This window comes from Panthera pardus, unplaced genomic scaffold, assembly GCF_024362965.1.
Source record: "Panthera pardus isolate Hobbes unplaced genomic scaffold, ASM2436296v1 HiC_scaffold_12, whole genome shotgun sequence".
Lineage (NCBI taxonomy): Eukaryota > Metazoa > Chordata > Mammalia > Carnivora > Felidae > Panthera > Panthera pardus.
Genome location: NW_026526677.1, coordinates 50,904,383 through 50,928,244, shown reverse-complemented (window position 1 = coordinate 50,928,244; position 23,862 = coordinate 50,904,383). Strand labels below are relative to the sequence as shown.

The 23,862-nt window shown below is 43.9% G+C and overlaps 1 protein-coding gene across 3 annotated transcripts in view; it reads left to right on the top strand.

Moving 5' to 3' along the window:
- The window catches only part of SYT9 (synaptotagmin 9), a 197,675-nt gene that overhangs the window by 136,216 nt on the left and 37,597 nt on the right, over positions 1-23,862 (top strand). Inside the window, exons 4-6 of one of the 3 annotated variants that reach the window (XM_019456170.2) lie at positions 6,610-6,730; positions 8,161-8,332; positions 10,418-10,547. In XM_019456170.2, coding sequence (XP_019311715.1) covers positions 6,610-6,730; positions 8,161-8,332; positions 10,418-10,547 — 423 coding nt within the window. Of the gene's footprint in view, positions 1-6,609; positions 6,731-8,160; positions 8,333-10,110; positions 10,325-10,417; positions 10,548-23,862 lie in introns of those variants that run through there. The other 2 variants (XM_019456172.2, XM_019456171.2) reach the window with 2 other exon arrangements.

The window sequence follows — 23,862 nt, the reverse complement described above, 5'->3', positions numbered from 1 at the left end:
TTGTTTTCTGTCTGTTGATATGGTTTTTCCTTTTTAGTATGTTGATATGTTGATTTACTTTGATTAATATTTTCAAATGTTAAGCCAGACTTGCATTCCCAGGATAAATCCTACTCGTTCAGGATATATCTCCTATTTAATAGATTGCTGGGTTTAATTTGCTAAAATGTTATTGAAGATAATTGTGTCTGTGTCCATGAGGACAATAGTCTGTAGTTTTCTTATAATATCTGTCTAGTTTTAGTATCAAGATATTGCTGCCCTCATAAAATGAGCTGGGAAATGTTCTTCTCTTTTCTGGAAAAGCTTATATAGAATTGGTATTATTTTTTTCTTAAATGGGTTTGACTTTACTTTGCGAGAAGGTTTTTAATTGGGACTTCAATTTATTTAGTGATATAAAACAATTCAGGTTATCTATTTTTTTCTTTAGTTTGGTATGGTGGGGTTTTTTTTTGTCTTTCAAGCAAGTTGTTCATCTTCTCTAAGTTATCAAATCTATTGGGATAAAAATGATCATAACATTTCTTATTATTTTAATGTCTATAGTATCTGTATTGATATATCCATTTCCATTTGATATTTTATTTTCTATTGATAATTAATATTTTCTAATTTTTGTTTCTGGTCAGTCTTGCTAGGATATTGCTTTCATTGACTTTCTCTAAGTGTTTCCATTTTTTATATTTCATTGTTTTCTATGCTTATGTTATTTTCTTCCTTTTATCTGTGTTGTGTTTTATTTTCTCTTTTGTGTGTGTGTGTGTGTTCCTCACTTGAAACTCAGATCAGTGTTTTGAAATTATACCTCTGTTTGAATATAAACATTTAATGCTGTACATTTCCCTATAGTACTGCTTTGTCTGGGTCCTGCACATTTTGATATGTTGTATTTTCATTTTCATTCAGGTCAAATTAATGTTTAATACACCTTGTGGGGGGTTTTTATTTGACTTGTGGGTTATTTAGAAAATATTGTTTAATTCCCAAATATTGGGGGATTTTCCAGATATTATTGATTGAATTCTCGTTTAATTTTATTCTTATTTGGAACATATTTGGTATGATTTCAATCTTCTTGAATTTAATGAAAAAAAATTTTTATGGCCCAGAGCATAATTTATCTTGGTGGATGTTTTGTGTATACTTAAAAAGAATATTTTGTTGTTGTTAGATGGAGTATCAATGGGTAAAGTAAATGCCAATTAGGTCAAGTTTGTTGATATTATTGCTCAGGTCTTTTATATCCTTACTTCTTTTCTATTTGCCTGTTCAATCAATGACTGATAGAGCAGTGTTGAAGTCTCTAACTCTGCTTGTGGGCTTGCCTAGTTTCCCTCTTAATTCTCTCAGATTTGTTCAATAATTTTGAATTTTTGTTGGTAGATACATACACATTTAAGATTATGTCCCCTTGATGATCTGATCCTTCCTCCCTGGAACTATTCCTTGGTTTGAAATCTTCTTTGATATTAATATAGTCACTAAAATTTTCTTTTGATTAGTGTTTACATTGCCTAATTTTGAAAAATCTTTCAAAACCTATCTTTGTCATGATATTTTAAATGGGTTTCCTGTATATAGCATATATGGTTGGTCTTGGTTTACTATATCTATTAGTTATTTAGTGATTACTCTATTTGAAATATACATCTTTACATTATTTTACCTAATCTTTATTATTTCCTTTCTTCTGCTTACTTTGTTTTTATTTATTCTTTTTAATCTTCATTTATTTATTTTCTTCTGATTTCTTAGAGTGGAAACTGAGGTCATTGTTTTGAGACTTTCCTTCTTGCATAATATAAGCATTTTGGTGCTATAAATTTCCCCCTACATGCTGCTTTAGCTGCGTTTCACACATTTTGATGTGTCATGTTTTTATTTCAGTTAAGTTCAGAATACTTTCTCATTCCTCTTTTGATTTCTTCTTTGATCCATGGATTATTTATAAGTGTGATATTTAGTTCTAAAATATTTGGAGATTTTCCAGATATCTTTTTGCTGTTGATTTCTAATTCATTTCCATTGCAGCCAGAAAATGTACTTTGAATCTTCTCAGATTTAATTGAGACTCATTTTATGGCCTAGAACAGAATATAGTCTAGCTTGTTTAGTGTTATGGGTGCACTTGAAAAGATGTGTATTCTACTGCTGGTTGATAGAGTGTTATTGTAATGCCACTGGTTACACCAAGTCAGTTGTTAGTGTTGTTCAAGTATTCAAACCTCTGACTCTAACTTGTCTGTCCTCGCAATTCTATCGGCTTTTGCTTCATGTGTTTGAGAGTGTGTTATCTGGTGCATAAATATTTAGAATTGTTATGTGCTTTTGATGAATTGACCTCTTTATCATATCACTCTTTGTCCTGGTAATATTCATTGCTCTGACATATACCTTGTCTGATATTAATATAGTCCTCCAGATTTTTTTATTAGTGCTAGTATGGCATATCTTTTCTTACTCTTTTACTTTTAATTTACTTATATTTTATATTTAAAGTACTTTTTTTTGTAGAGACCATAAAACTGAGTCTTGCTATTTTATTGTCTCAATCTTTGCTTTTTATTTGGATGCCTAGATCACTTACATTTAATGTAATTATGGAAATAATAGGATTAAATTTACCATCTTGTTATTCATTTTCTATTTCTGTAAGGTTTGTCTCTTCTCGTAGTATTCTCTTTCCCTTTTTTTCTGTCTCCTTTTGGATTAATTTAATACTTTTAAAGCATCTATTTTATCTCCTTTTTTGGCATATTAGCTATAAATCCTTTTAATAGTCATTTCTTACGGGTTTATAGTGTTCATCTTTAAATGTTTAAGAAAGAAGGAGACAGAGCTGTCAGCGTAGAGTCCCATGTAGGGTTTGAACCCATGAACCATGAGATCATGACCTGAGCCAAAATCAAGAGTCGGATGCTCAACTGACTGACCACCCAGACATCCCCATAGTGTTCATCTTTAATATACACAGCCTAACTTAAAGTAATATTATACCATGTGTGCTACATATAGTATAAGAGCCTTAGAACAATTCTAGTTTCATATCTTCCCAACAAATAACCCCAATAAAATGATAATTGCTCCATTTCAATATCAATTTTTCAATCCCAGAGAAGATTTGAAGTGGCCTTGCCTGGGTTCCATGATTATCCCTAAACAGATATGGACAGGGCCATGAATATTTGGTTAAACCTGAATTCCTGCAGCAGCCCTTCTAGATCTTCACAGAATTGGGAAGAAGCTCACCAAAAGAACCTAAGAAGAAGAATGCAAAGTGCACTAATTAGACAAAACTTACAGCTATCATAGACCGCTACAGGCAAACATATCACATTACAGATTGGCAGGTAGAGAATTCTCACGCACTTGCTATAAATTCCCAGTATATTTTGCAAACAGTACTGAACGTGGCCACACAAAGCAGGAGCAAGTGAAGCATTTCTTTATATGACATTTTCCTTCCCCTTGTATCCCCCAGGGCACACAGCCACCAGTGACACTCTGTATTCTTGTCAAGCTGAAAAAGAAGCCAAATATTCCACCACCCTTTTATATTTGACTTTCATCAGCACTCTGGAAAAATTTTTACGAACAATATAAGCACTTCTGTGTAAGGCAGTTTCTCAACCTTGAAACTATTGACATTTTGAACCTGATAATTCTTTGCAGTAAAAGGGGCTGCCCTGTGCATTGTAGGATGTTTACCAGCATCCCTGGACTCTACTCGCTAGATGTCAGTAACTGCCTCCCCAGTTATGACAATAAAAAATTTCTCCAGATAAGGCCAAATGTCCCCCAGGGGAACATTACTACTGTTGAGAACCATTGGTTTAAAGGGATGTTTGCAAACATAGGGATCTACAGTTTCTTGACCCCAAATCAGCACCAGCTGATAGGGGAAAAGCAGAATTAACATTATGTACCATCGACCCCTGTTCCATATCCCTGCAAGCCCATCTGCACTTAAGGGACCCTGTCTGTTGTTCCCACTGCAAAAACAGCTCCAGCGCCTGGAAAAGAGCAATGCCCAACCACCACCATCGCAGCCGATGTTAAAAGAATAAGTGAGTGAGTGGATGGATTGATGGATGAATGAAAAGAAAACTACAAAGATTATTCAGTGTCACTCTGGGGAAAGGAGTGACAACAGATACAGAAGAAAAGGGGATATTTTGTTCTTTCACTAAAAATATCTATATATTAATTTTATCATAATTTTTACTTTCATGATTTAGAAAATGTTAACTGTTTTATTTCTAAACACTTGAAAGTCTAATCAAACATTTTCTCTTTGATAACTATGTTTTTAATTTTCTGGCTTTTTTTTTTTAAGTACACATGTGGACTTTAGTTGACCTTTTGAATACTGTATCACCAAGTCCAAAGCTTGATTTCTTTTTCCTTAAACTTATGAGCAAAGAGCCATAATGTGAGTGATTTGTGAATGGGGTTTATGTTGGGAAGAAAATGTACTTAGCACAAAAGTAACCTGAGTCATCACATTCAGTTGTGTTCATTGGGCTTAAGGGCAGGGCTTGGAGTGCAGGCCCCATCACATCTTGAGCCCGACAGAGCTTGGGTGAGTGTGGACCTTCCAGAACTGTATGCTGAGAAAATGGGTGAGATGAAGCTTCATCGGCATGATTCTGGTTACTCCTGTTTTGCTTTGTCAAACTGAGATTTTCTGAGCAGGATGAGAGGAGGGGGTGGTGAGCTAGGTGCAGTGAATAACCTCCTGAGGGAGGAACAGGTGTTTGGGCCTTTCCGCTTAAGGCAGACAGAATCCAAAGGGCAAAGGAATAGGGCAGGGAGTGTGGAAGGAAAAAGATAATTTGTGGGGACAGCTGTTGTTTCTGTTTCTCCTCTGCCACCAGCAGGAAGCTGGATCAGATCCTCCCTCTTCAGGGAAAGCAGACGCCTGTCCTGCAACAGGGAACCAGCAGCATGAAACTGTCCAGCGCCTGCCTGGTGTGCCACCACCCCACACTCCTATAGAGTTCTTGTCTCTCCCCCTCACTCTATCTGAGAGGGAAAGGCCCAGCCGCCTGGGTGTCTTGAGATCCAGGTTCCAGGAACCAGGAGAGCCTGGCTTGCAGAGTGAGGTCATTTATTTACACGATGCAAGTGATGCGCAGAGATGCAGAGCAATCCATCTGCCTTAGCGACCAAACAGATTCCCTTCGCCTCATCCTCCTGCAGAAGCGGTCAAGGCAGGGAGGTTGGGCGAGGTGACCTTCCAGAACTGAATCTTTGCTTCTAAAAATAGAAGCATCTTTGGAGACTCGAGGAGGGGAGGGGAGTCTGTGGATGTTGAGGGCAAAACCCGGACTCCCCAGAGCATTGTCAGTATGAAACCGTATTAATTAGACACAGACACCCACCTCGATAACCTTAGGTATCAAAGAAATGGAAAGTAAATGAACTGGCTTTTTTTCCCCCTTTCTGGTAACTCCTTGGGCTATAAAGGAGAAAGAGAACCATGTCATCTGACCTATTTGAATGGCTGCACACTGCCTGAGGAGATGTCTTCCCCAGCAAAGGGAAACAGGCTCCTTAGGGACACACTAAGAGAAGGCAAGAGCTACAGCTAAGTGGGAACCCCCAAGACCAGCAGTAGGGGGTCACACCCATTTCTCCCTGTGTAGAGACTACAGAGGGCTCTGTCTGAGGCTGGGCAGGGCCAGGTGAGTATCTGGGTGTGTCCAGGGCTGTGGAGGGCATGCATGAGGTCACGGGGTGGCACTCACAGCCTTCTGCAGGGTCCTTATCTAGAGCCACATAGTAGGGGCAAGGTGTTTCAGGATCCAGTGGAGCCGTGTGTTGGTCTACATACATAGTGCGTGTCCAGGTTGTGTGCAGTGCTCTGCTGGGTGGAGGGTTGTTGGCTGAGTGTGTATGTGTGCACCTGCATGCACTTGTGTGTGTTTTGGGATGGGGGTATTTGCAGGAGTGTGTGCAAGTATGACAGCAGTCCTGAGGGGACTGGGTAGGGGAGTGTGTAGGGCTGTAAGGGAAGGAGGCATACAGATCGTGGCTATTTGGAGGACTTTGCCCTCATGTGGGGCCTGTGGGGAAGACTATGGGGGAAGGGCTATAGGAAACAGGGAGAGGCTGTGTGGGGGTCTGTTGAGAGGCTGCAGGAGGCTGCGTGGGGCTGTGTGCAGAGCACATCTGTGCCGTTGGTGGGGCTTTGCAGTCCTAAGGAGCACCTCTTTGGGTAGCTTTGTCCTGGGGGGGGGGGCTGGGGGATTGTGGTGGGAATATGAATGGAACCACATGGGAAATAGCCAAGGCTCTGGGGGCTTCATTCCTGGGGGCTGTGCGGGGCTGCAAGTGGCTAGATAGATAGAGGGTGGTAGAGGCCCTGGACGGCCTCCACAGCTTTGCCATCTGAGGACAGGCTATACTTCCTTAGGGTCTGGGGCTCCCAAAGTCCAGGCATTTGTTCTCCTCCTTGTGGTCGACGTGAAGCAGGAGATAGCAGGGATTCACAAGATGAGCTGAGGACCAGTGGTGTCCCTTCCAATGCTGTCCTGCAGCTGGTCCTTATGCGTGCCAGGCTGAGGACAGTTTCCAATGAGTCCGCTTGTGCTTTCTCAACAGGACAATGTGGATCTTGGAGAGCTGATGTTTTCCCTCTGCTACCTTCCAACTGCTGGCAGGCTGACCATCACTATTATAAAAGCGAGGAATTTAAAGGCAATGGACATAACAGGAGCATCAGGTGGGACATTCTCAAATTCAGACTTCCTCCCATGGTTCTAATGTAGTATTTATGAAGTCTCTAACAGAGTAATAAGGTGCATAAAACCAAACTACCTAGGTTTAATTCCTCTCCTAGACCTCATGGCTGTATGACTTTGGGCAAGTCACTTAACCTGTCTGAGCTTCGGATTCCCCATCTGTAAAATGAGGGTAATAATAGTATCTGGCTCATTGGGTTATCATAAGATTAAGTAAGTTAGTGCATATAATGCCATAAAACAGTACCTGGCACATGTGAAATGCTACCTAATGGGAATAGTCATTATTCTCTTGTACGTCTTCTTCACCATAGTTGTGAACTGGACCTACAGTTTACACATACTGACACAGCTTATCTAATTGGGTCTTTCTTCAGATACAAGTAATCACCATCTCAGGCCTATGGAAGATTGAAAACAATCATATATCCTCCTACAAGGCCTGTCAATGAACTATGCAGTTTGGTATTCTAAACATATTCTAAACCATAACAAGAAAGCCCTGATATGCAGGTCCTACTATACACATTCCCAAGCAACTTCTTCAGGGGCTCCCAAAATGTGGTCATAGAACACCCAGTCCATTGGCTGTTGATCACAGAAATCAATGGACATCAGATGCAGTATATTCTGCTTACTTACTGGCCTCCAGTATTTTTCCAAGATAAAAAAAGTTGTGGCCCCTTCTGGCCTTTCAGTGCCTCCTGGACAGTGTATGGGGAGTCAGGGAAACACGTGGTTGTGCAGGCAAGGAGAAAAAGAGAAGTCCCCATGGAGCAGAAGGATAGTGAGGTAGAACCAGAGAAGTCCCACCTGAAGCAGAGACCGAGCTTGTCACCTGTCACCCTTTGCCAAGGTCATGCCATAAGCAAGCTTTGTCCTTTCTCTGCTGTGCTGAACTGCTTCCCCCTTTGCAACCCGACTTCAGGCAGCTCTGGGGCTTGAAGCCCCTGTACTCCCCAAAGCTGTCCCTGTCGTCTAGGCATTCTATCTGTTCCTTTCCTAAAGACCTGATGTTTAGGAAGAGACTGTCTGGGGTGGTTCAGAGTCGGGGCCTTCAGCCTGTTTTTCCTGCCTTGGAAATACCTTTGCATCTCTCCCCATTGCAGCCAGGCAAGTCTGGAATTCTAGCTGGAACATTTTCTAATTTGGTAACAGATATTTTCACACTATTTTTAAATTCCACACACTTTGAGGAGACAGTGTCCTGTGCTTTTTCTTGAATGAATGTCTTAATTATCCTAACTGTAGTCACTGCCCAGGCATCTTATTAATTAAAATCCCCAAACTCCAGCCCACAGGCAGGTAAGGGAGTTCTGCATCCCGTAGTCCGTGGAACTCCACAGTGATGGAACTGCCCCCTACATCCACATTTATCCTCTCAGTACCCCCGCTTCTCATGGTTGTACAGATCCCTACGTGAAAGTGTCACTGATGTGTGATGGCAGACGACTGAAGAAGAGGAAAACATCCACCAAGAGGAACACTCTGAATCCCGTTTACAACGAAGCCATAGTCTTTGACGTCCCTCCCGAGAACATTGACCAAATCCACTTGTCCATAGCCGTCATGGACTATGACCGGTGAGATACCTGGAGCTTTTTCTCAGGGCGGAAAATGTCTCTTGTGCCCAAGACAGGGAGGGAAGAGGGGGAGTGCAGCCACACGTTCTTAGCTGGTGTCCCAGGCTGCAGGAAATGAGTCAAATGGACACCCCGGGAAAGCTGACTGACAAGGAGTCTCCATTTTCCAAACCATGCTTTAGAGTTATATTACCCAAGTGCCTCTTTGCTCTCCACCTTTTTATTTCTTTCTCCTTCCCCATCCTCCCCTCCTCCCCACCTCATCCCCTTTCCATTCCTGCATACTCCCCAGAATCTCAGCTTGGAAAAACCTGGTTCTGCAGGTCTTAATCTTCTCCTGCGCAATCCTGCCTGGCCTTCGTGGGAAGATTCCACTCAAAATAGCAGAGTGATTACTTTAGCCACACCATCAACATTTCTAAATACATAACTCTGTTATTTTTTCCCTTCTCCAAGTGTGTTTAATAAAGATCATTTCCATCCACTTAAGTCTGAAAGCAAACAGAAATGTTCTCTTGAAAATGCTAGAATCAGTATGGATGACAGGGTACATTAAAATGTATAAGATGCTCGACTTTCTAATTAATACAGCACAGAAGAGATATTTATAGCCTGCATTGTAGCCAATTGTGTATTTAAAGGACAGATTTGAAAAACAGTCATTTTAATATGCAAAGGAAGTACCAACAGGGAATTAGACATGTTAAACCAGTCATTGGACTGAAATGCAGAGTCTCTTTTTAATTGGAAACCTCCCACGTGGTCTGGGCACAAGTATAAAAAAAATCATTCTGACTTCTAATATAATCTTACAAATATTATTTGTAGCTGAAAATTTTCCCACATACCCCTGAAATGTCACTAAGGCAGCATCAGTGCCCTGAACACCCTTTCTAGCAGATGCCTAGGTGAAACAGAACTGTCTTCCAGCTCAGGGAACACATGGGTTGGCTCAGCTGCCCATGGGTGTGACAGCCCACATGGAGCAATAAACCTTATCTTGTCTTCTCTGGACGAAACACAACACCAGTAGTGTCAGGTCACAGGAGGGGACGTTGCCCACCAACCGTGGAAATCTAGGCCAGCTTTTTTCAAGCGATTGCCAAGATTCCCGCATCAACAAATCTGATTATATGAGCTCTGCTTCAATTCAATTCTCAGTAAACTCATGAATCTGCCTGGAAAAATCCATGGCAGAATTCATGGGGCTTCTGCACACAACTGATTTTAATGAGCACAGACTCAAATGTCCTTCACACTCCCCCACCCGTGTCTTGCCATTACTCCCTACATACAAATAGGAGAAAAATTACTCATCTTTGCAGGAAGGAAAACAACGGAAAGTCCATGAGCTCGGATCCTAAAGAGTTAAAGGATGGGTCATATCATTCTAGTTACACAGGCAACTTCTAACCAGAAACTGCTAAGGAGAAAGATTGCCCCAAGGCAGGCACCTACCCAGGGAAAGTTTCAGAAATATTAGCCCTAAAGTTAAAGGAGCTAAGTATCTTTCTACAGTAGGGAAATCAAGTTGGGTCAAAGAAGCAAAGGTGGGCTTGGAAGGAAGGAGGGGAGAGTGTGAGAACACACATTCCCTGAAGAGAGGGGTTGCAAGAAGACTCAGGAAGTATCCCCACCCTGCCCCCTTTGTAAGCTCCAGACTATGGCTGCCCTACCCAATACTTCTCTTTTACACATACTTGGTTGCCTCTTATAGGAATTTGAGCAGCCATTAATGCAAGGAACTCCTTTCAGATGGCCTCCTTTTCATTACATAGGTTTGAAGACCTGGAGGTCAGCCTCATTCTAGAACCAGAGTTGTCATCCCTAGCATGCATCAGGAACAAGCTAAGCCATGCCAGTGTTACAAAAGCTCAGGTGTGTGACAGCTAACCTCTGCTCTTCCTCTCTGTGCCACCAAGTACTATCTTGGATCCCAAGTTCTACTGGCTTTTAAGCTTGTCCTGTAGTTTTAAATTAAGGAATGAAAAGAACCACCCTTTGCCTAATTCCTCTCAGTTTGAGTAGTTGTTGCTCTTACATACCAAAATTTTAAGAAAAAGTTATTGTGGGCCGTTTTCACAGTGTAGGTCATAATGAGATCATCGGCGTGTGTCAAGTAGGCAACGAAGCTGAGAGGCTGGGCAGAGACCACTGGAGTGAGATGTTGTCGTATCCTCGGAAGCCCATTGCACACTGGCATTCCCTGGTGGAGGTAAGACCCTACTCCCACATGCTCCACTTTGTGGAAGAATAAATGCTTTACTGTTGAAATGCAGAAGACACCAAGAGGGTGAGTGTACCGGGGTCTACAGTCACTGATGGGTTTCTCTGGTTGCCTTTTCTGAGGCCGTTGGAAATTGCATTCAGTCTGAGGTTGAGTCTGTGCTCCCCATCTGTCTAGTGGGTTTTGGACATTGATCACTCATCCCTCACTTTGATTGTCTTCAAGAATGACTAAGATTCTCTGATTCCATGTCATGGCTTTGGGTTGACATTTGGAAGGTGTCTACAGGATCCGGATGAGTGTGGAATTTCAGGTAGCCATATAGTGACTTATGTGTAGCATCAGAAAGAACCTGAGACTAGGAGAGAGGAGGCCTGGATTCCAGGACTGGCTGTAGCATTAACCTGTGATTCTGGACAAGCTGTTTAATATCAGATTCAACTACATGTGATAAAAATGGACAAAACAACAAATGAAATAGAAATGTATATCTCTCTTACATAAAAAAGGTCCAGAAGAAGGCAGCCTAGTGGCTCTGTGATTACAGTAGAGAACTAGACTTCTGTCTTTCTGCTTCACTGTCCCAGTGTGGGGTTTTTTTGAGGTCAAATCATTGAACAACATGGCTGCTAAGCTCCAACATATCTTTTCAGGTCATCCAAAGGTAGAAAGAGGCAAGATCCAAAAGCACACACATTCTCTTTCAAAGGATTTTCTTAGATATCTCATGTGACACATCAACTTATATTTAACTTAGTCACAGAGTTTAGTCGCATGGACACATGTGGGAAATGTATTCTTTTACTGGGTGTAAATAGTCCCAACTAAAAACCGGGGTTTGTGTGCAGGGAAGAAGAGATGAATGAATACTTGCATCCAGTGGGCCATCATTCTGCTTCACACCTTCATTCATTCATTTACCACCCCCCCCATCATTTACTTCTCATTCATGCTTCCCCCATCCATCGTTGCTCATTGACACCCTCTCTTATTTATGTACTAACTCATTCTTTCAAAAACAAATTGCATTTACAAATTTGCAAAATGCAAATTGCATTGCAAAAATAAATTGCGTTTATCACCTGTGAGAGTCAATTGCCGTATTAGGTAAAGAGAATAGATGTGAATAAGAAACCATCCTGTGAAGAGCTTGTAGACCACAAAAGAGACAGAAGAAGGCATGCAAACTAACCACTAAAATGCACAGTCATGAGCTTTAACATCCATATCAGGTGCTACAGGAGCACAAAGGTGGCAGGAGAGACTGTCCAGGAAGGCATTTTCCCTCCTGCTCTTGGTTTAGTGATGGGAAGTGAGCCCCTGGAAAACGGGACTCCAGGGAGCATGGGTTCCAGGCAGAGAACTTTCCTCTTATTCTTCCAGTACAGGCAGCTCTACTCCCATCAAAGCCATCCTGAGAGGCCAAGACAAAACCTCAGTCGTGTGGGTTCCGTTGCCATCAAGATTCAGGAGGGTCGGGTTGAGGCAGACCTGGGGAGGCAGGGGGCCCTGGGGAGGAAGGGACAGTCTTCCTTTGTTGGAGATGGTGCCTGATGGAGAAGACCGGCATAGAACCTATGGACTGATTCTAAGCTTCAGGGCCTGGGGTGTATTCAAGCAGCACCTAAGGCCCCCTAATTTATAGGTCCCCAAGGATATCTCTGCCCCTGGGCCAGTGAAGTTAAGACTCGTTCTTTTCTGGACTCAAAATTAATCCCTGAGGGAGACCCACAGCCCCCTGAATCACCTGAGAAGTAGCTGCAAGTCATATGCTAACCCAACTTCCCCTCACTTCTTCAGCTCCTGGGGGGAGCCCTCAAAGGAGTCCATGTGAGGGCTCATTATACTGCCTGAGTCTGTCAGTACCAGTGACCATCAGAGCAGTGGTAATAGACTTTTTGTACCCTTCAGTCACAGCTGACTTTAATTCTTGTTTGTAATCAGGAGTGTCACAGAACGTCACAGAGCTCTCTGCCTCTCAGGTCCCAGGATGGGAAAGGAGTAAAGTTTAGGGATGTGGTGTGGGGCTGAGACAGGAGCCCCTGTTTGGTGCACAGCAGCTCCTTCTCAGTGCCCTTGCCGGGGAGTGAGGACAGGTGGTGTATTGTGCACGGGACCCTGAGTGGCGGTGCATGCATGGTACCCAACGGGAAGCGTGGAATGTGGGCCTTGGAGGCTTCTTTTCACTCCTGAGGAAAAAGCACTGTCTGACTTTGCTCGCTTGGGAGATGGTCCCTAAACCCTGGGCACTTGACTTTTTGCAAATAAGGGTATGATAGCCATGTAAGTGAGAAATCAGTGTTTTTAGGGTTAAACCACCGAAACTTGGGAGTCGTGTGTTGCAGCAGCTAGAATGACTTCAGCTGGTACAACAGTGGTCTCTTAACTGCTGCCCCAGAATGATGTGCCTGCACACCTTGTGAGGGGCAAGTGAAGAGGGGGCCATCTCTGCCCCGTTGCTTCCTGTCTCTCTGAAGTATGCGCCCAGGACCCCACATCCATCCCAAGAGTGGAAGCGGTACTTTCCCTTTTAAAAATAAACATGCAGCCAACAGAATCGGGGCACTGGTACCAGATGAGATGAAAAGCAGGATTGGAGAGGTCATTGCGCTTTGCTGACAGCTGTAAGGAAGGAGGGAACTGGACTCAGAGCCGTTGGTCAGAGGCACTCACTGTGGAGTTGGATGGACCTAGAGTCAGATCCCAGTGCTGCCACTCACAAGTTGTTCCTCCCTTTCTGAATCTCAGTTTTCTCCTCTGCAAAGTGGCCCCTAACAGCACCTGTCTCCCAAGGGTGGTCATGAGGATCAGACAGTGAAGCCACAGTGGCTGTAGACGCTCAGGGAGGTTCTCTGTTACGGTCAGTACTATGTATGCCCCGCATGGTGAGGGGCTGCCGTGTGTCCTCATGGAACCCTCAGCCATCATGTTTGCCATGGAGGGTAAAAGGAAGGCTGGAAATCCCACCCCCTGCACCCTCAGATGGGGGGAAGGGGCTAGACATAGATGCATGCCCTTAAGTTCTGATTCTTCTCCTCTCCTCTTACACTGTCTGAGAACCTTTAGATTTTCTGTGTAAAAGCAAAAACGGCAATTAAGTCCCAGTTCTGTGTGTGTTTGTGTATGTGTGCGTGTGTGTGTGTGTACATAAGCATGTGTGTATACGTGAATGAGAGAAAGGCAGAGAGAGATTATGGGGTAGTTAGGATTTAGTATAAAGGGAGTCTGGCCTGGCAGAAGCTCTTCACCGCTGGGGGCTGAGGGACCAGGTTAAGACTGAACCCTGAACCCTGCAGAGATTTGGCAGCCGGCTCGGGCGGGGCTGCATCCAACACACCCTGACCTTGCCAGGGCAGGTGGCAGATGGAGTCTTCAAAGGCAATGAGTTCAGAAATCCATTTCTCTCTCAGGGTTTCTGGATGGCTTCACTGCACACTCAAAGGTCAGCCAATACATCTCCCTTCACTCTCCATGATGTTAAAGGCTTGGGAAGCTGTGCAGACTCCCCTAGAGCCAGCTGCCTGGGACTCGGGGACAGGAATATCCCTTCCAGGGGGCCTCAGGAGGTAGTAGAACTCTTGGAGCTCCCACTACAGCCCCCCCCTCTTTGATATCCTGGAGAAGATGGTGTTGGCCTGGTCACAGCCCAGCACCCTTCCCACCCTTCTGGAGTGGAGCTGGCCTACATCATGAACCCCGGTGAGAATAATAAAAATAGTTTCAGGTTTTCATCACTTTCCCCCTGTAGTGCTGCATAACCTCTGCATTAACAAGCAGTGAACTGGTGTAATGGGAAGACCGGACACAGACACCATTTGGTTAAATAAAATGTTACTTCTCTAAAAGAGAGAAGAGAGAATATCCAATCAGAATGTATAGTGAAGATCAGCAACATTATCCTGGGCGGCGATACAAGATTCTAAACCCCAGAGTCCTATTCACGTTGTGCTTAGGGGTGGATAAGTCTCCTCTCTCTAAGCTCAGCCTTTCCTATGTGTGTGTATATACAAGGGGGTTCTGCACCCACTTGGTCTGGTGGTCCGCAGGGCCACCTCACTGAGCCCAGTGCCCCCTACAACTCAAGAGTTATGCAGTTCCCGGCATAACTGAGGGACAAGTGAGGCCCAGTATGACCAGAGTACTCACCTACCACCCTCTGGAACCTCTTGAAGGTGTAAGCTTACAGCTGTAGAACGACAGCAAGCATCAGTTATCCAGACGTCACTGGGAGTTACACGACCAGGCTGTTGAAACCAGTTCTAGATAGTGGCCATCAAGTGCCCCGCAGAACCTGCCTGAAGTCTGCGAGGTACACACATTCCCGGGAGAAGGCATCCGATTGCTCCGGTTGGGTTAGGTGTCTTCCCCCGCCCCAGGGGTCATTGCAGTGTGAGCCAGTGCTCCTTCCAGCTTCCTGAGAAGGGCCCAGGCAGGACGGAGACGTTGACGCAGGCGAAACGCAGTGCTACCCAGATTTTTAAGTGAGGGACTCAGAGGCTTTAGCACTTTGGGGAAATTGTTATTTACAAGAGACTGAAGAAACAAAAGTGATTCTCCACAACGGGGAGGGGTTGGCTAGAAAGAACCAAGCAGGCGATGAGGTTCCCATCAGAGGACTTGGCGTCTATTGCAGGACGTGGGCCCAGGTGAGGACTAGACTACCAGAGAAGGAAACTGAGACTGGGTAGGGGAAAGTGTGGAGTGAAGGACGGGACAGGGAGAGCCCTGGAAAGTGCTGCCACACAGAAGCAGGATGTACCTGAGGTGCCTACAGCACCCCCATTGCTGGTCTTTGGAAATACCGTGAATTCAGTTCTGATAAGTAAGGGATGAACTGAGGCTGGCGATCACATGCTTTGCCCTGTGAAGGGGTAGCCCAAAAACTGGGTCATTGAGCTGAGCATGAGCCTAATGTGTGTGTCAGCAGATAGTGATGGAGGAAATGAGGAGTCTGTACCTGGAGGGCCACATGCTATCACAGTATCTTCTGCATGTGGTGACACACACACACCCCCCACCCCTCCGAATATGATCCAACAGAAGATCTCAGTGACTCAGACAACAAAATGCTTGGCCTGGATGGGAACCGAGAGAACCAGAAGCACTTGAAGTACATTAAAGTAGTGTAAGAAAATGTAAATTTCTTTATTATCTAAAATGAATACCATCCTGGTAAAGAACAGGAAGGGGAAAAAAATTGATCTTGCTAATTAATGATTTCTGGTCTTTTCTAGGTTATCTTGGTTTCTCTGGGATAAATATTTAGTCAAATATAATGCTTAAATTCTCTACCAGAGCTATTTCCCTTCTTTCTGGAAGTCTCCTCTCCTTCCTCCTTCCTAAGCTGCCATCCAGGTGTGGGGAAGCCTAAAGGCCTTGTGACAGGAGTGGACTGCATGCTTTCACCTGACAGGGGACATTTTCCTTCTTGTCTCTGGCCATCAGATGTCACACTGTCTCTGCCTGCGCTGAGGATCCCTGCTGATGTAACTTGCTACCTGTCCTCACAGAACAAGCCCAAGCCAGGCCTGATTACTCTGTGGGAGCTTGGCCCCTTTGAGGCTGGCCAAACCTGAATGTGGCTGTTGCCAGCCCTGAGGATCTCTGAGGTCTGACAGCAGCTCTCACTTGATGCCTGGCCTAGGAGGTTTTTGCACCCCTTGGTACGGGGTCACTTCCCCACTTGCTGGAACCCCTGGAACCCTGTCAGCCAATAGTCCCCTCCTTTCCACACCCTCCAAACATCAGAGACACATAGGAGCTTCAGGGGACTTGATGACAGTACAGACGCCCTCTGCATGTCCATTGAGTTACATGGCCTTTTTTTTTTTTTTTAAGATTTTATTTTTAAGTAGGTTCCATGCCCAACATGGCGCTCGAACGTACAACCTCAAGATCAAGAGTCACACTGTCTACCCACTGAGCCAGCCAGGTGCCCCACATGGCCATTTCTACGTTGTTCCTCTGGCCTCATGTTGGTAGAGAGACACATCCACCTTCAGCTTCCTCCTCAATCCACCTGAAACTTGGGATTTTAGGCCTGAGGGGTGAAACCAGGGCCTCACAGGAGATCCTGTCTTCCCCTCTCCCTGTCTCTTCTGCCAAAGCTCTCTACTTCCTCCTCCCAGCTGGAAGAATCTTCTGTAACTGAACTAATGTGAGTTTGCTCCTTGGTGAGTTACAGGTAGATACCACACCAGGGGGAGTTTTCACAGAAAGGAAACTTTGTTTGCAGCCAGTAAGGAGATCATAGGGAATAACTTCCAAAGTCATGACCACCCCCCATCCCAAGCAAGGATGAGTAGGTTCTTTTTATTTAGAGTTTAGGATGAGTATTCAGAAAGGGGAGCTCTGTCACCACTTGTGAAGGCGGGCCACAAGGTTGTGTAGGTGTACTTAGAAAACATGCCTATACATTCATCCTATGTCATGTTGAAGAAGCTTGTGCTCCATTTAAGGCTGATACTGTGACATTATAATGAAGCAGAGGTAACTGTCGACACGGGTATGCTCTGAGAGCAGGTATAAACTGACTGGGGTTTGGGGCTCCTTCTCTTGGGTAAGGAGGGCGGGGCCTTGCTTACTTTTGAACCGGCGCTGGGAGTTTTACCACTGGTTGTCTCTGATAGGGTGAGGCTATTTCCTGGCCTGGTGGAGACTAGTGATTTTTACATTCCCTTTGTTCCCTTAAAATCCTTAACTACTGAGGTTTTTGCATTTCTTTGTAATTCTAATATCTCTTAGGATGTTCTTCTAGAAGTGTGCTCCTGCTACTAGAGCCAGGTAAGGCACAGATGAGGGAAACTAGCTGGGTACCTAGAATGACTTCTCTTAAGTCACTAAAGCTATATCTCGTCTTTCTTTTTGGGGAAACCCCTAACTCTTTCTATTACACTTACTTTATACATAACATGACTCCTCTCTACTTATGCCTTATGTTCAGATCTCTACGGTTTCCTCTCAACATGCAAAGGGAACATTTGGAATTTAGATGTATCTCTTTTCCCTGAACAAGGCCTGGCTTTCCAGACTCTTATTTCATGAGGGACTGGCTGATAATTGACCTTGTGTTATTTGCCCTTGGCTTATAGCAGTCTATGGCATTAATTCATTGCATGGAACAACATGATTTGCAGAGAATGGAAATACTATCCCTCTTACATAGGTATTGAATTAGTATTGATGAACGAATGAAAGAATGAATGAATGAGGCATATTGTGATGGCATTTGGTTTCCTTTAGTTCTAAAGTTCCACAGTTTTCGATGGAGTTCAAAGTACAAGTCAGTTCAAGGAAAGATGTAAAAGGTCCTGACACAGAACTTGCAGGGGGCTGTTCAAATGGAGATGGCCCTAATTTATTTAGCTGTACATTTTGATTGACTGTTTTCCATTTAGAAGGAGGATATGAGAAGAGGCCATTTCCTCACTTTGTTCCCATTGTTTAAAAAATCGAAATTCAACTGAGTAAATTGAAAGATCTTACATGCTTTATACAGTAATTCATGAATTGAGCAGCCTCCCGTCTGGCAGATAGAAAGGAGCTCTGAAGAGCTGTACAAAATGAAAGCCTTCTGTAGGCAGAAGGAGGTGAATGAAGCAGGAAGTTGCTCTAGCAAAGAGTGGATTGTTTCAGATAAGATAACCTTCCTCTGGGGGAAAATAGGGGTCAGGCAGAATACCTCACTAGTGCTACTGACCAGATAAGTCCAGATTGATTGGTTACGGGTCACATTCCTGGGAGAGGCTGAACTGCAGGTAGGCTAGGTATTAAGTCCTTGTTTGATGATGCGGGATGTTTGCACAAGTGACTCCATTTGAGCCTGTTGCTTTTCTTTCTTTCTTTCTTTCTTTCTTTCTTTCTTTCTTTCTTTCTTTCTTTCTTTCTTTCATCACAAACTGCATCTGGTGATGATAGCTTTGCATTTTGAGTGAAAGTGAAAAATATTCAGAACAGTAAAGAGACACCTTGTTAAATCTTGAAGGACCCCCCTGAGCTGACATAGGTGGCCGGGTTCTAGAGTATTTTAGTGTCTTCTTTTGTAAGAGACAGAGGAAGCAGAAACAGCACCGAGATGTCTGTGGTGAAGGGTAGACAGCTGCACCCTGAATGAGAACCGATCAGGAGGGACAAGGACATTAATCCATAAGTTAGTTTTCTCAACAGGGAAACACTTTAGCAGCAGTTTTACACAATGTAATGATTCACTCCACCTACGTGCGACAATAAAAAATAAAAAAAATAGAAGAAAATGATTTTTTGGATAAAATAAAGGACTCTTAGTTGAAATTTTTTTTGGAAAAAATTAACTATTTTTATTGGTGAGATTTAGCATGCCAGTATCCATAAACACCTGGAGTACCACTGAAGCAAAACCAATTGCAAAGAACATAAAGATATGCTATATGTTTGGGATCTGAAGAACGTTAACAAACCTTTTGGAATCTGTGCCAATTGTTACAAGTGACCAGAGTGCCGTTTGGACAAGTAGGCACGGTTAGTGTTAATGAGGCATTGTATTTCCAGCTGGTGGAAGAAATGGTCAGCAAACAAAGCCAAGAGCACTCAGTATTTCTCAAGCAGTCTTCTTTCTTGTATTGAATTAGTTATCAAAAAAAAAAAAAAGACCCTAAGCATTTTTTCATCTTTAGCTGGGATGCAAAACCAGTGGTTCTTCTGAGTATCTGTAAAGCTGGTGATCATATAAAACATGGAAACATTTGGGGCAATGCTAGAGTTATAAGAGATAATAACAGTGTGTTAGAAAATAACATTTCTGCCTGAACAAAAAGTCAATTGCATCTTGACTCTCCTCTCTCTCACAAATGACCTCGCCCCAGCAGTCTCTGCCCTGGAGCACACCTGCTGCACACTTGAATAGCAATTAAATAAAAAGTGGTTAACAACGGGCTTGAGGCTTCAGCAATCTCCATCTCCAGGAGTGGCATTCAGAGGTGACAGTTTATACAGTGGGCCAATGGGCCAATTCTTCCCCCATAGATGAAATGCACCAGAAGAGTTCCGGCCAGCCTCGGAAGGAGCCACACCCCTAGGTGGTATCTAGGGGTAAGAGGGAACTTGGGGGGTTGATGGGCCTGGAGCAAGAGTGGTGCATCTTGGCAGAGGAGGGGGATGTCTGGAAGGCCACTGCTCCTGGAAATGAGTCTTTTGGGAGATGTGCCTATTGACTGCGGCCTCCCAAATATCACCAGAACAACCTGTTAATAGGGCAAAGCTGAGTTTATTGCTTGCCTGCTACGGAACGGGGGAGCTTGGTTAGGATTCTGTAAAGATCATGAGGTGATAATTTAGGTGAGGATTGTGAGACCAGCAAGGTGAGGATTGTGAGACCAAAATTCAAAGAGTTTGGGGGCATAAACTTGTCTTTTGATACTAAAGAAGAATTCGATGGTCTTGAGAATTCCCTGTAATAAGCAATGATGTTATTTACAACTTTTATCTCTCGTGGCAAGACTCTCCAGAATAGTAAAGTTGTGTTAATGAAGACAGTAGAATAGTTACAGTCAAGTTGACGTAGAGTGTGTTCTGTAGACAGCTGTGTTGGGGTAGATGGCTTTAGTTCTCACATCCCAAGAACAAGAAGCAAGAGAGCTGACAAGGATTTTGCCCAGTTCTGCAGGTGCCCACAGACAGTGTGAGTGTTAATTAGTTGCCTCCCCAGCATCAGACCTTCTTTTTGATGGCTCTGATTGGGGATTCTAGGGAGCGTAGCTCCCTCCTTGGCTTCGGTGATGAAACTATGACCTGGTCCGAGGCTAAACCACTCAAACTATCCATGGGGGATTAGCACTGCATAAGCTGATTCAGTTGGAGAAGATTATACAACATTTGGTGTGAATGTTTGGACAAAGATGCTGTCTCTTTCCTGTTGGATGTAAACAAAGAAGCGTATACCCCAGGAGCAGCTGTGGCCCTTTTAAATCTGTAGAAGATCCGGGCATGGGGTGAGGCCAACCCCATGGATGGCAGAATAGAGAAAGAAAAAGAATCTAGACCCTTGATCAAGCGGCTGGATCAAGCCACTCCTGAACATAGTGTTACCTCTGTGGATATGTCAGCATATAAATTCCCTTTGCTATGTAAGCAATATGAGGTAGGATTTCTGTTGTTTAAAACAAATATATTTTCTAGGACACTGGTAAGCATCCACTCCTGACCCATTTGGTGTTCCTTTGGAGTGAAGAGAACCATTCCCAAAGTTGCCACGAGATCCACTCTTCTGTTTTGCCCACTATGGTATGTCCAGTATCTAACAAAGTACATGGCACATGATAGACGTTCAGTGAAATTTTCCTAAGAAAACATTGTCAATGTTTGATTGCTTAGCTCACATGTTGAAACAGTCATGGCCAGAAGAGAGACTTTCTGCTCTTAATGACATGCAAATGCTGTATAAAGTGAGGGGGAAATCTGCTTTCCTGTCGTATTTGTATCTTATTTTGCAAAGGGAAATTCAAACCCTGCATGAACCTGCAGGACCTGTGGGCAGCTCTCTAGCTTATGGTGGCTCCCTTGGGTTGATAAAGACACAGTTCCTCAGCAATGAAGATCAGTCACATGCCTGTCATTTCCTGTTGATGTCCCCTACCGTGTACTACAGTTCTGTTTAGAATGAAAATAAAAATCTATATTCTTTTAATAGCGATATTTTAGCAGCTCTAAATTATCTTTTAGTCCTATTCTTATAATTTTATTTTTATTTATGAGCTAAAGCTCACAGGCTAAAGCCTATAATCAATAGTGGTAGAGTTACATATTTTCTCCCATTTTAAATCAAATTCAGAACATGAAATGTGATGACATTGATGATTGAAATGCTTAAAAATGTTATAAGGAAACGGGGAAAAATCACAAAGCAATTACAAAGTGCAATTTTAACTTGTAGGTTTAGGGAGTACCACCGTGAGTTGTGCTCAGATTATCAAAAGAGAAGCAGCTATGAATGAGGGTTAGGAAAACAAAGATGTACTTTTTTTTTTTCTCCCCACGTAGCTGAGGATCTGAGTGGAGAGTGCTTAAATACTATACATACCGACAGTAAATGTCCAGATTTAGAAGGTTTACTAGAAAAGATCATAAAACCAATCAAGAAAATGCCATCCAAAGAGATCAAATTGATTCAAGTTAAGCAGTGTAAACATTCTGAATTTTCCTTCGTGTCATTAATGCTTAATGAAGTCTCTGAAGGAGGCATGGAGATGTGGATTCAGAGTGCTGTTTTAGTTGTGGCTTATCTACATTCTCTCTTTGTTGCCTGGAATCACAGTCACACTGAGGAACAGAGCTGAATTGGAACAGGCAACACCTACTCACAAGGAGAAGATGGGCAGGGAGCCCACAGAGTCCATAGCTAAGATATCAAGGTAGAGCATCAGGTACTCCCTTCTTAGTTCTGGAAGCTTCCATCTAGGGGTAGTGAGTGGAGCCCTCCAGTGGCAGTGACTGTAGCTGCAGATTCAACCTCTAACAAAGAAGCCAAGAGTGCAGGGATCAGGGCGGGCTTCTGTTTAGAGAGAATAATGGCAGAGGTCTTCATGGCAAACCTTTAGGATTGAGCTAGGATCCAAGTAGGATCTCAGCTTGGCAGGCGAGGTTCACCTGATAGTGGAGGCAAAGGATGTGGAGTTTGACTCATCTTGGCATACAAGGTTCTAGAATGGGTTGACAACTGAGGTCCCCGTGCTGTAGAAGATTGCATCATAGGACCTTGAAGCAGGGCAGGGCAGCCACAGAGCTACAGTTTTGCCTCCCCACCTGGATGGAGCCTACAGGGTGATATCAACAGCATGAGTAATTGGGAATGACGAAATCTGATCTTTCGCTTGCATTTTAAATGTTATGTTCCTTAAAGTTGTGAGATGTCCACTCCTGGGATTGGCGCTAATGGCTTGTGTGCTGCTGCTTAAAAATAATGTGATAGTTCCGTTGCTTCTCAAGTATGGAACCAAAGTATTGTGTGAATGTGGGCATACCTAGAACCTAACCTTAGATCAGGAATAAGGATCTGGAGATCCTTGTAGCAAAAGAAATAGTTACTCTCCACTCTCCGGAAACCTGAGGAAACTCCACTCTCAGGATAACAAGGGGAAATCTGGGATGCTGCCCTCACTCACTGAGTCCTGCAGAATCTAAGCCATCCCGCACAGCACGCCTGCCCCTCCACCTCCCATCCTGCTGCTGCTCTCACATGTCAGCGGGCACCAAAGTGTTAATAGCAAGGACCTTGGGAAAGCTGTGCTTTGTTACAGGGAAATAGCTTTTAGCTCCAGCTGCTGCTGCCAGAGGAGATGCTTGAAAGCAAAAAAGGGAATAATAGGCAAGAAAAGGACTTTTGAATCACATGGGAGTCTTCAAGGACCACTCAACCCAGAAGATGTTCCTCTTACTGCTTTAAGCCATAGTTCTCTAAAGCCCCCAGAACATATGCAGCTTCCTTCACTGTCTGGAGATTGTGTTTGAGTTCATGGGAGCCCCAGGACACTGCCCTGTTGCATAAGGACTTGCTCGGTAGCAGGAACTAGGGACAGCATTAATAATAGGAGTAGCACTGGAAATGCAGTGCTGAGCCCTGTGTTCTAGTCAGCTTGGATGGCACTGAGCTTTATGAGAGTCCTTGAGCAACTACAGACCGAGACTCCTCTAACTCTACATAGTGAATCAGCTGCAAAGACCACAAGGGGACTCCATGAGCCAGGGAATGCTGGGGAACCAGGGCTATGAAAGAATAAGCAGATCTGGATCAGACTCAGGGCTTCGCCCATTCCCATCCAGGGAGAAGAAAGTTAAAGGCTGGGCCCCCTCCACCATGCCCAGCCCACCATACTCAGAGAACAGTAGGTGACCTCTGTGTTTAAAGCTCTGTGTTGCTGAGTGGGACCTGCCTGCTGAGTACCTATTGAGTGGGATGGGGCAGGAGGTTGCATAAGGGGCCCTGCCTGTGGTTGAAGAAGCTGAAGGAAGAGGAGGTTTAGGGGAGAGATTTGTGGGGCAGTAGCCCACCGCGAGGAAAGGAACCTGGTGGAAGAGGGGAGGATGGTGGAAGATGAAAGGCATTTCAGTGAGATCTGGACTCAGTCTTGCTGGCCAGAAACAAGGTAGCCTTTAATAGCTCCAGGAAGTCTTCAGTAGGATTGACATAGATTTGCATTTGGAGTGTAATATGAGAACTTGTTGGGTCTGGCCCCCGGACTCAAGGGTTCGTGGAGGTCCTACGTGATTCTAAATTATTTGTAATCTGCTGTTTATATGCATATGTAAATGTACAAATTTAAGTTAGTTCTTT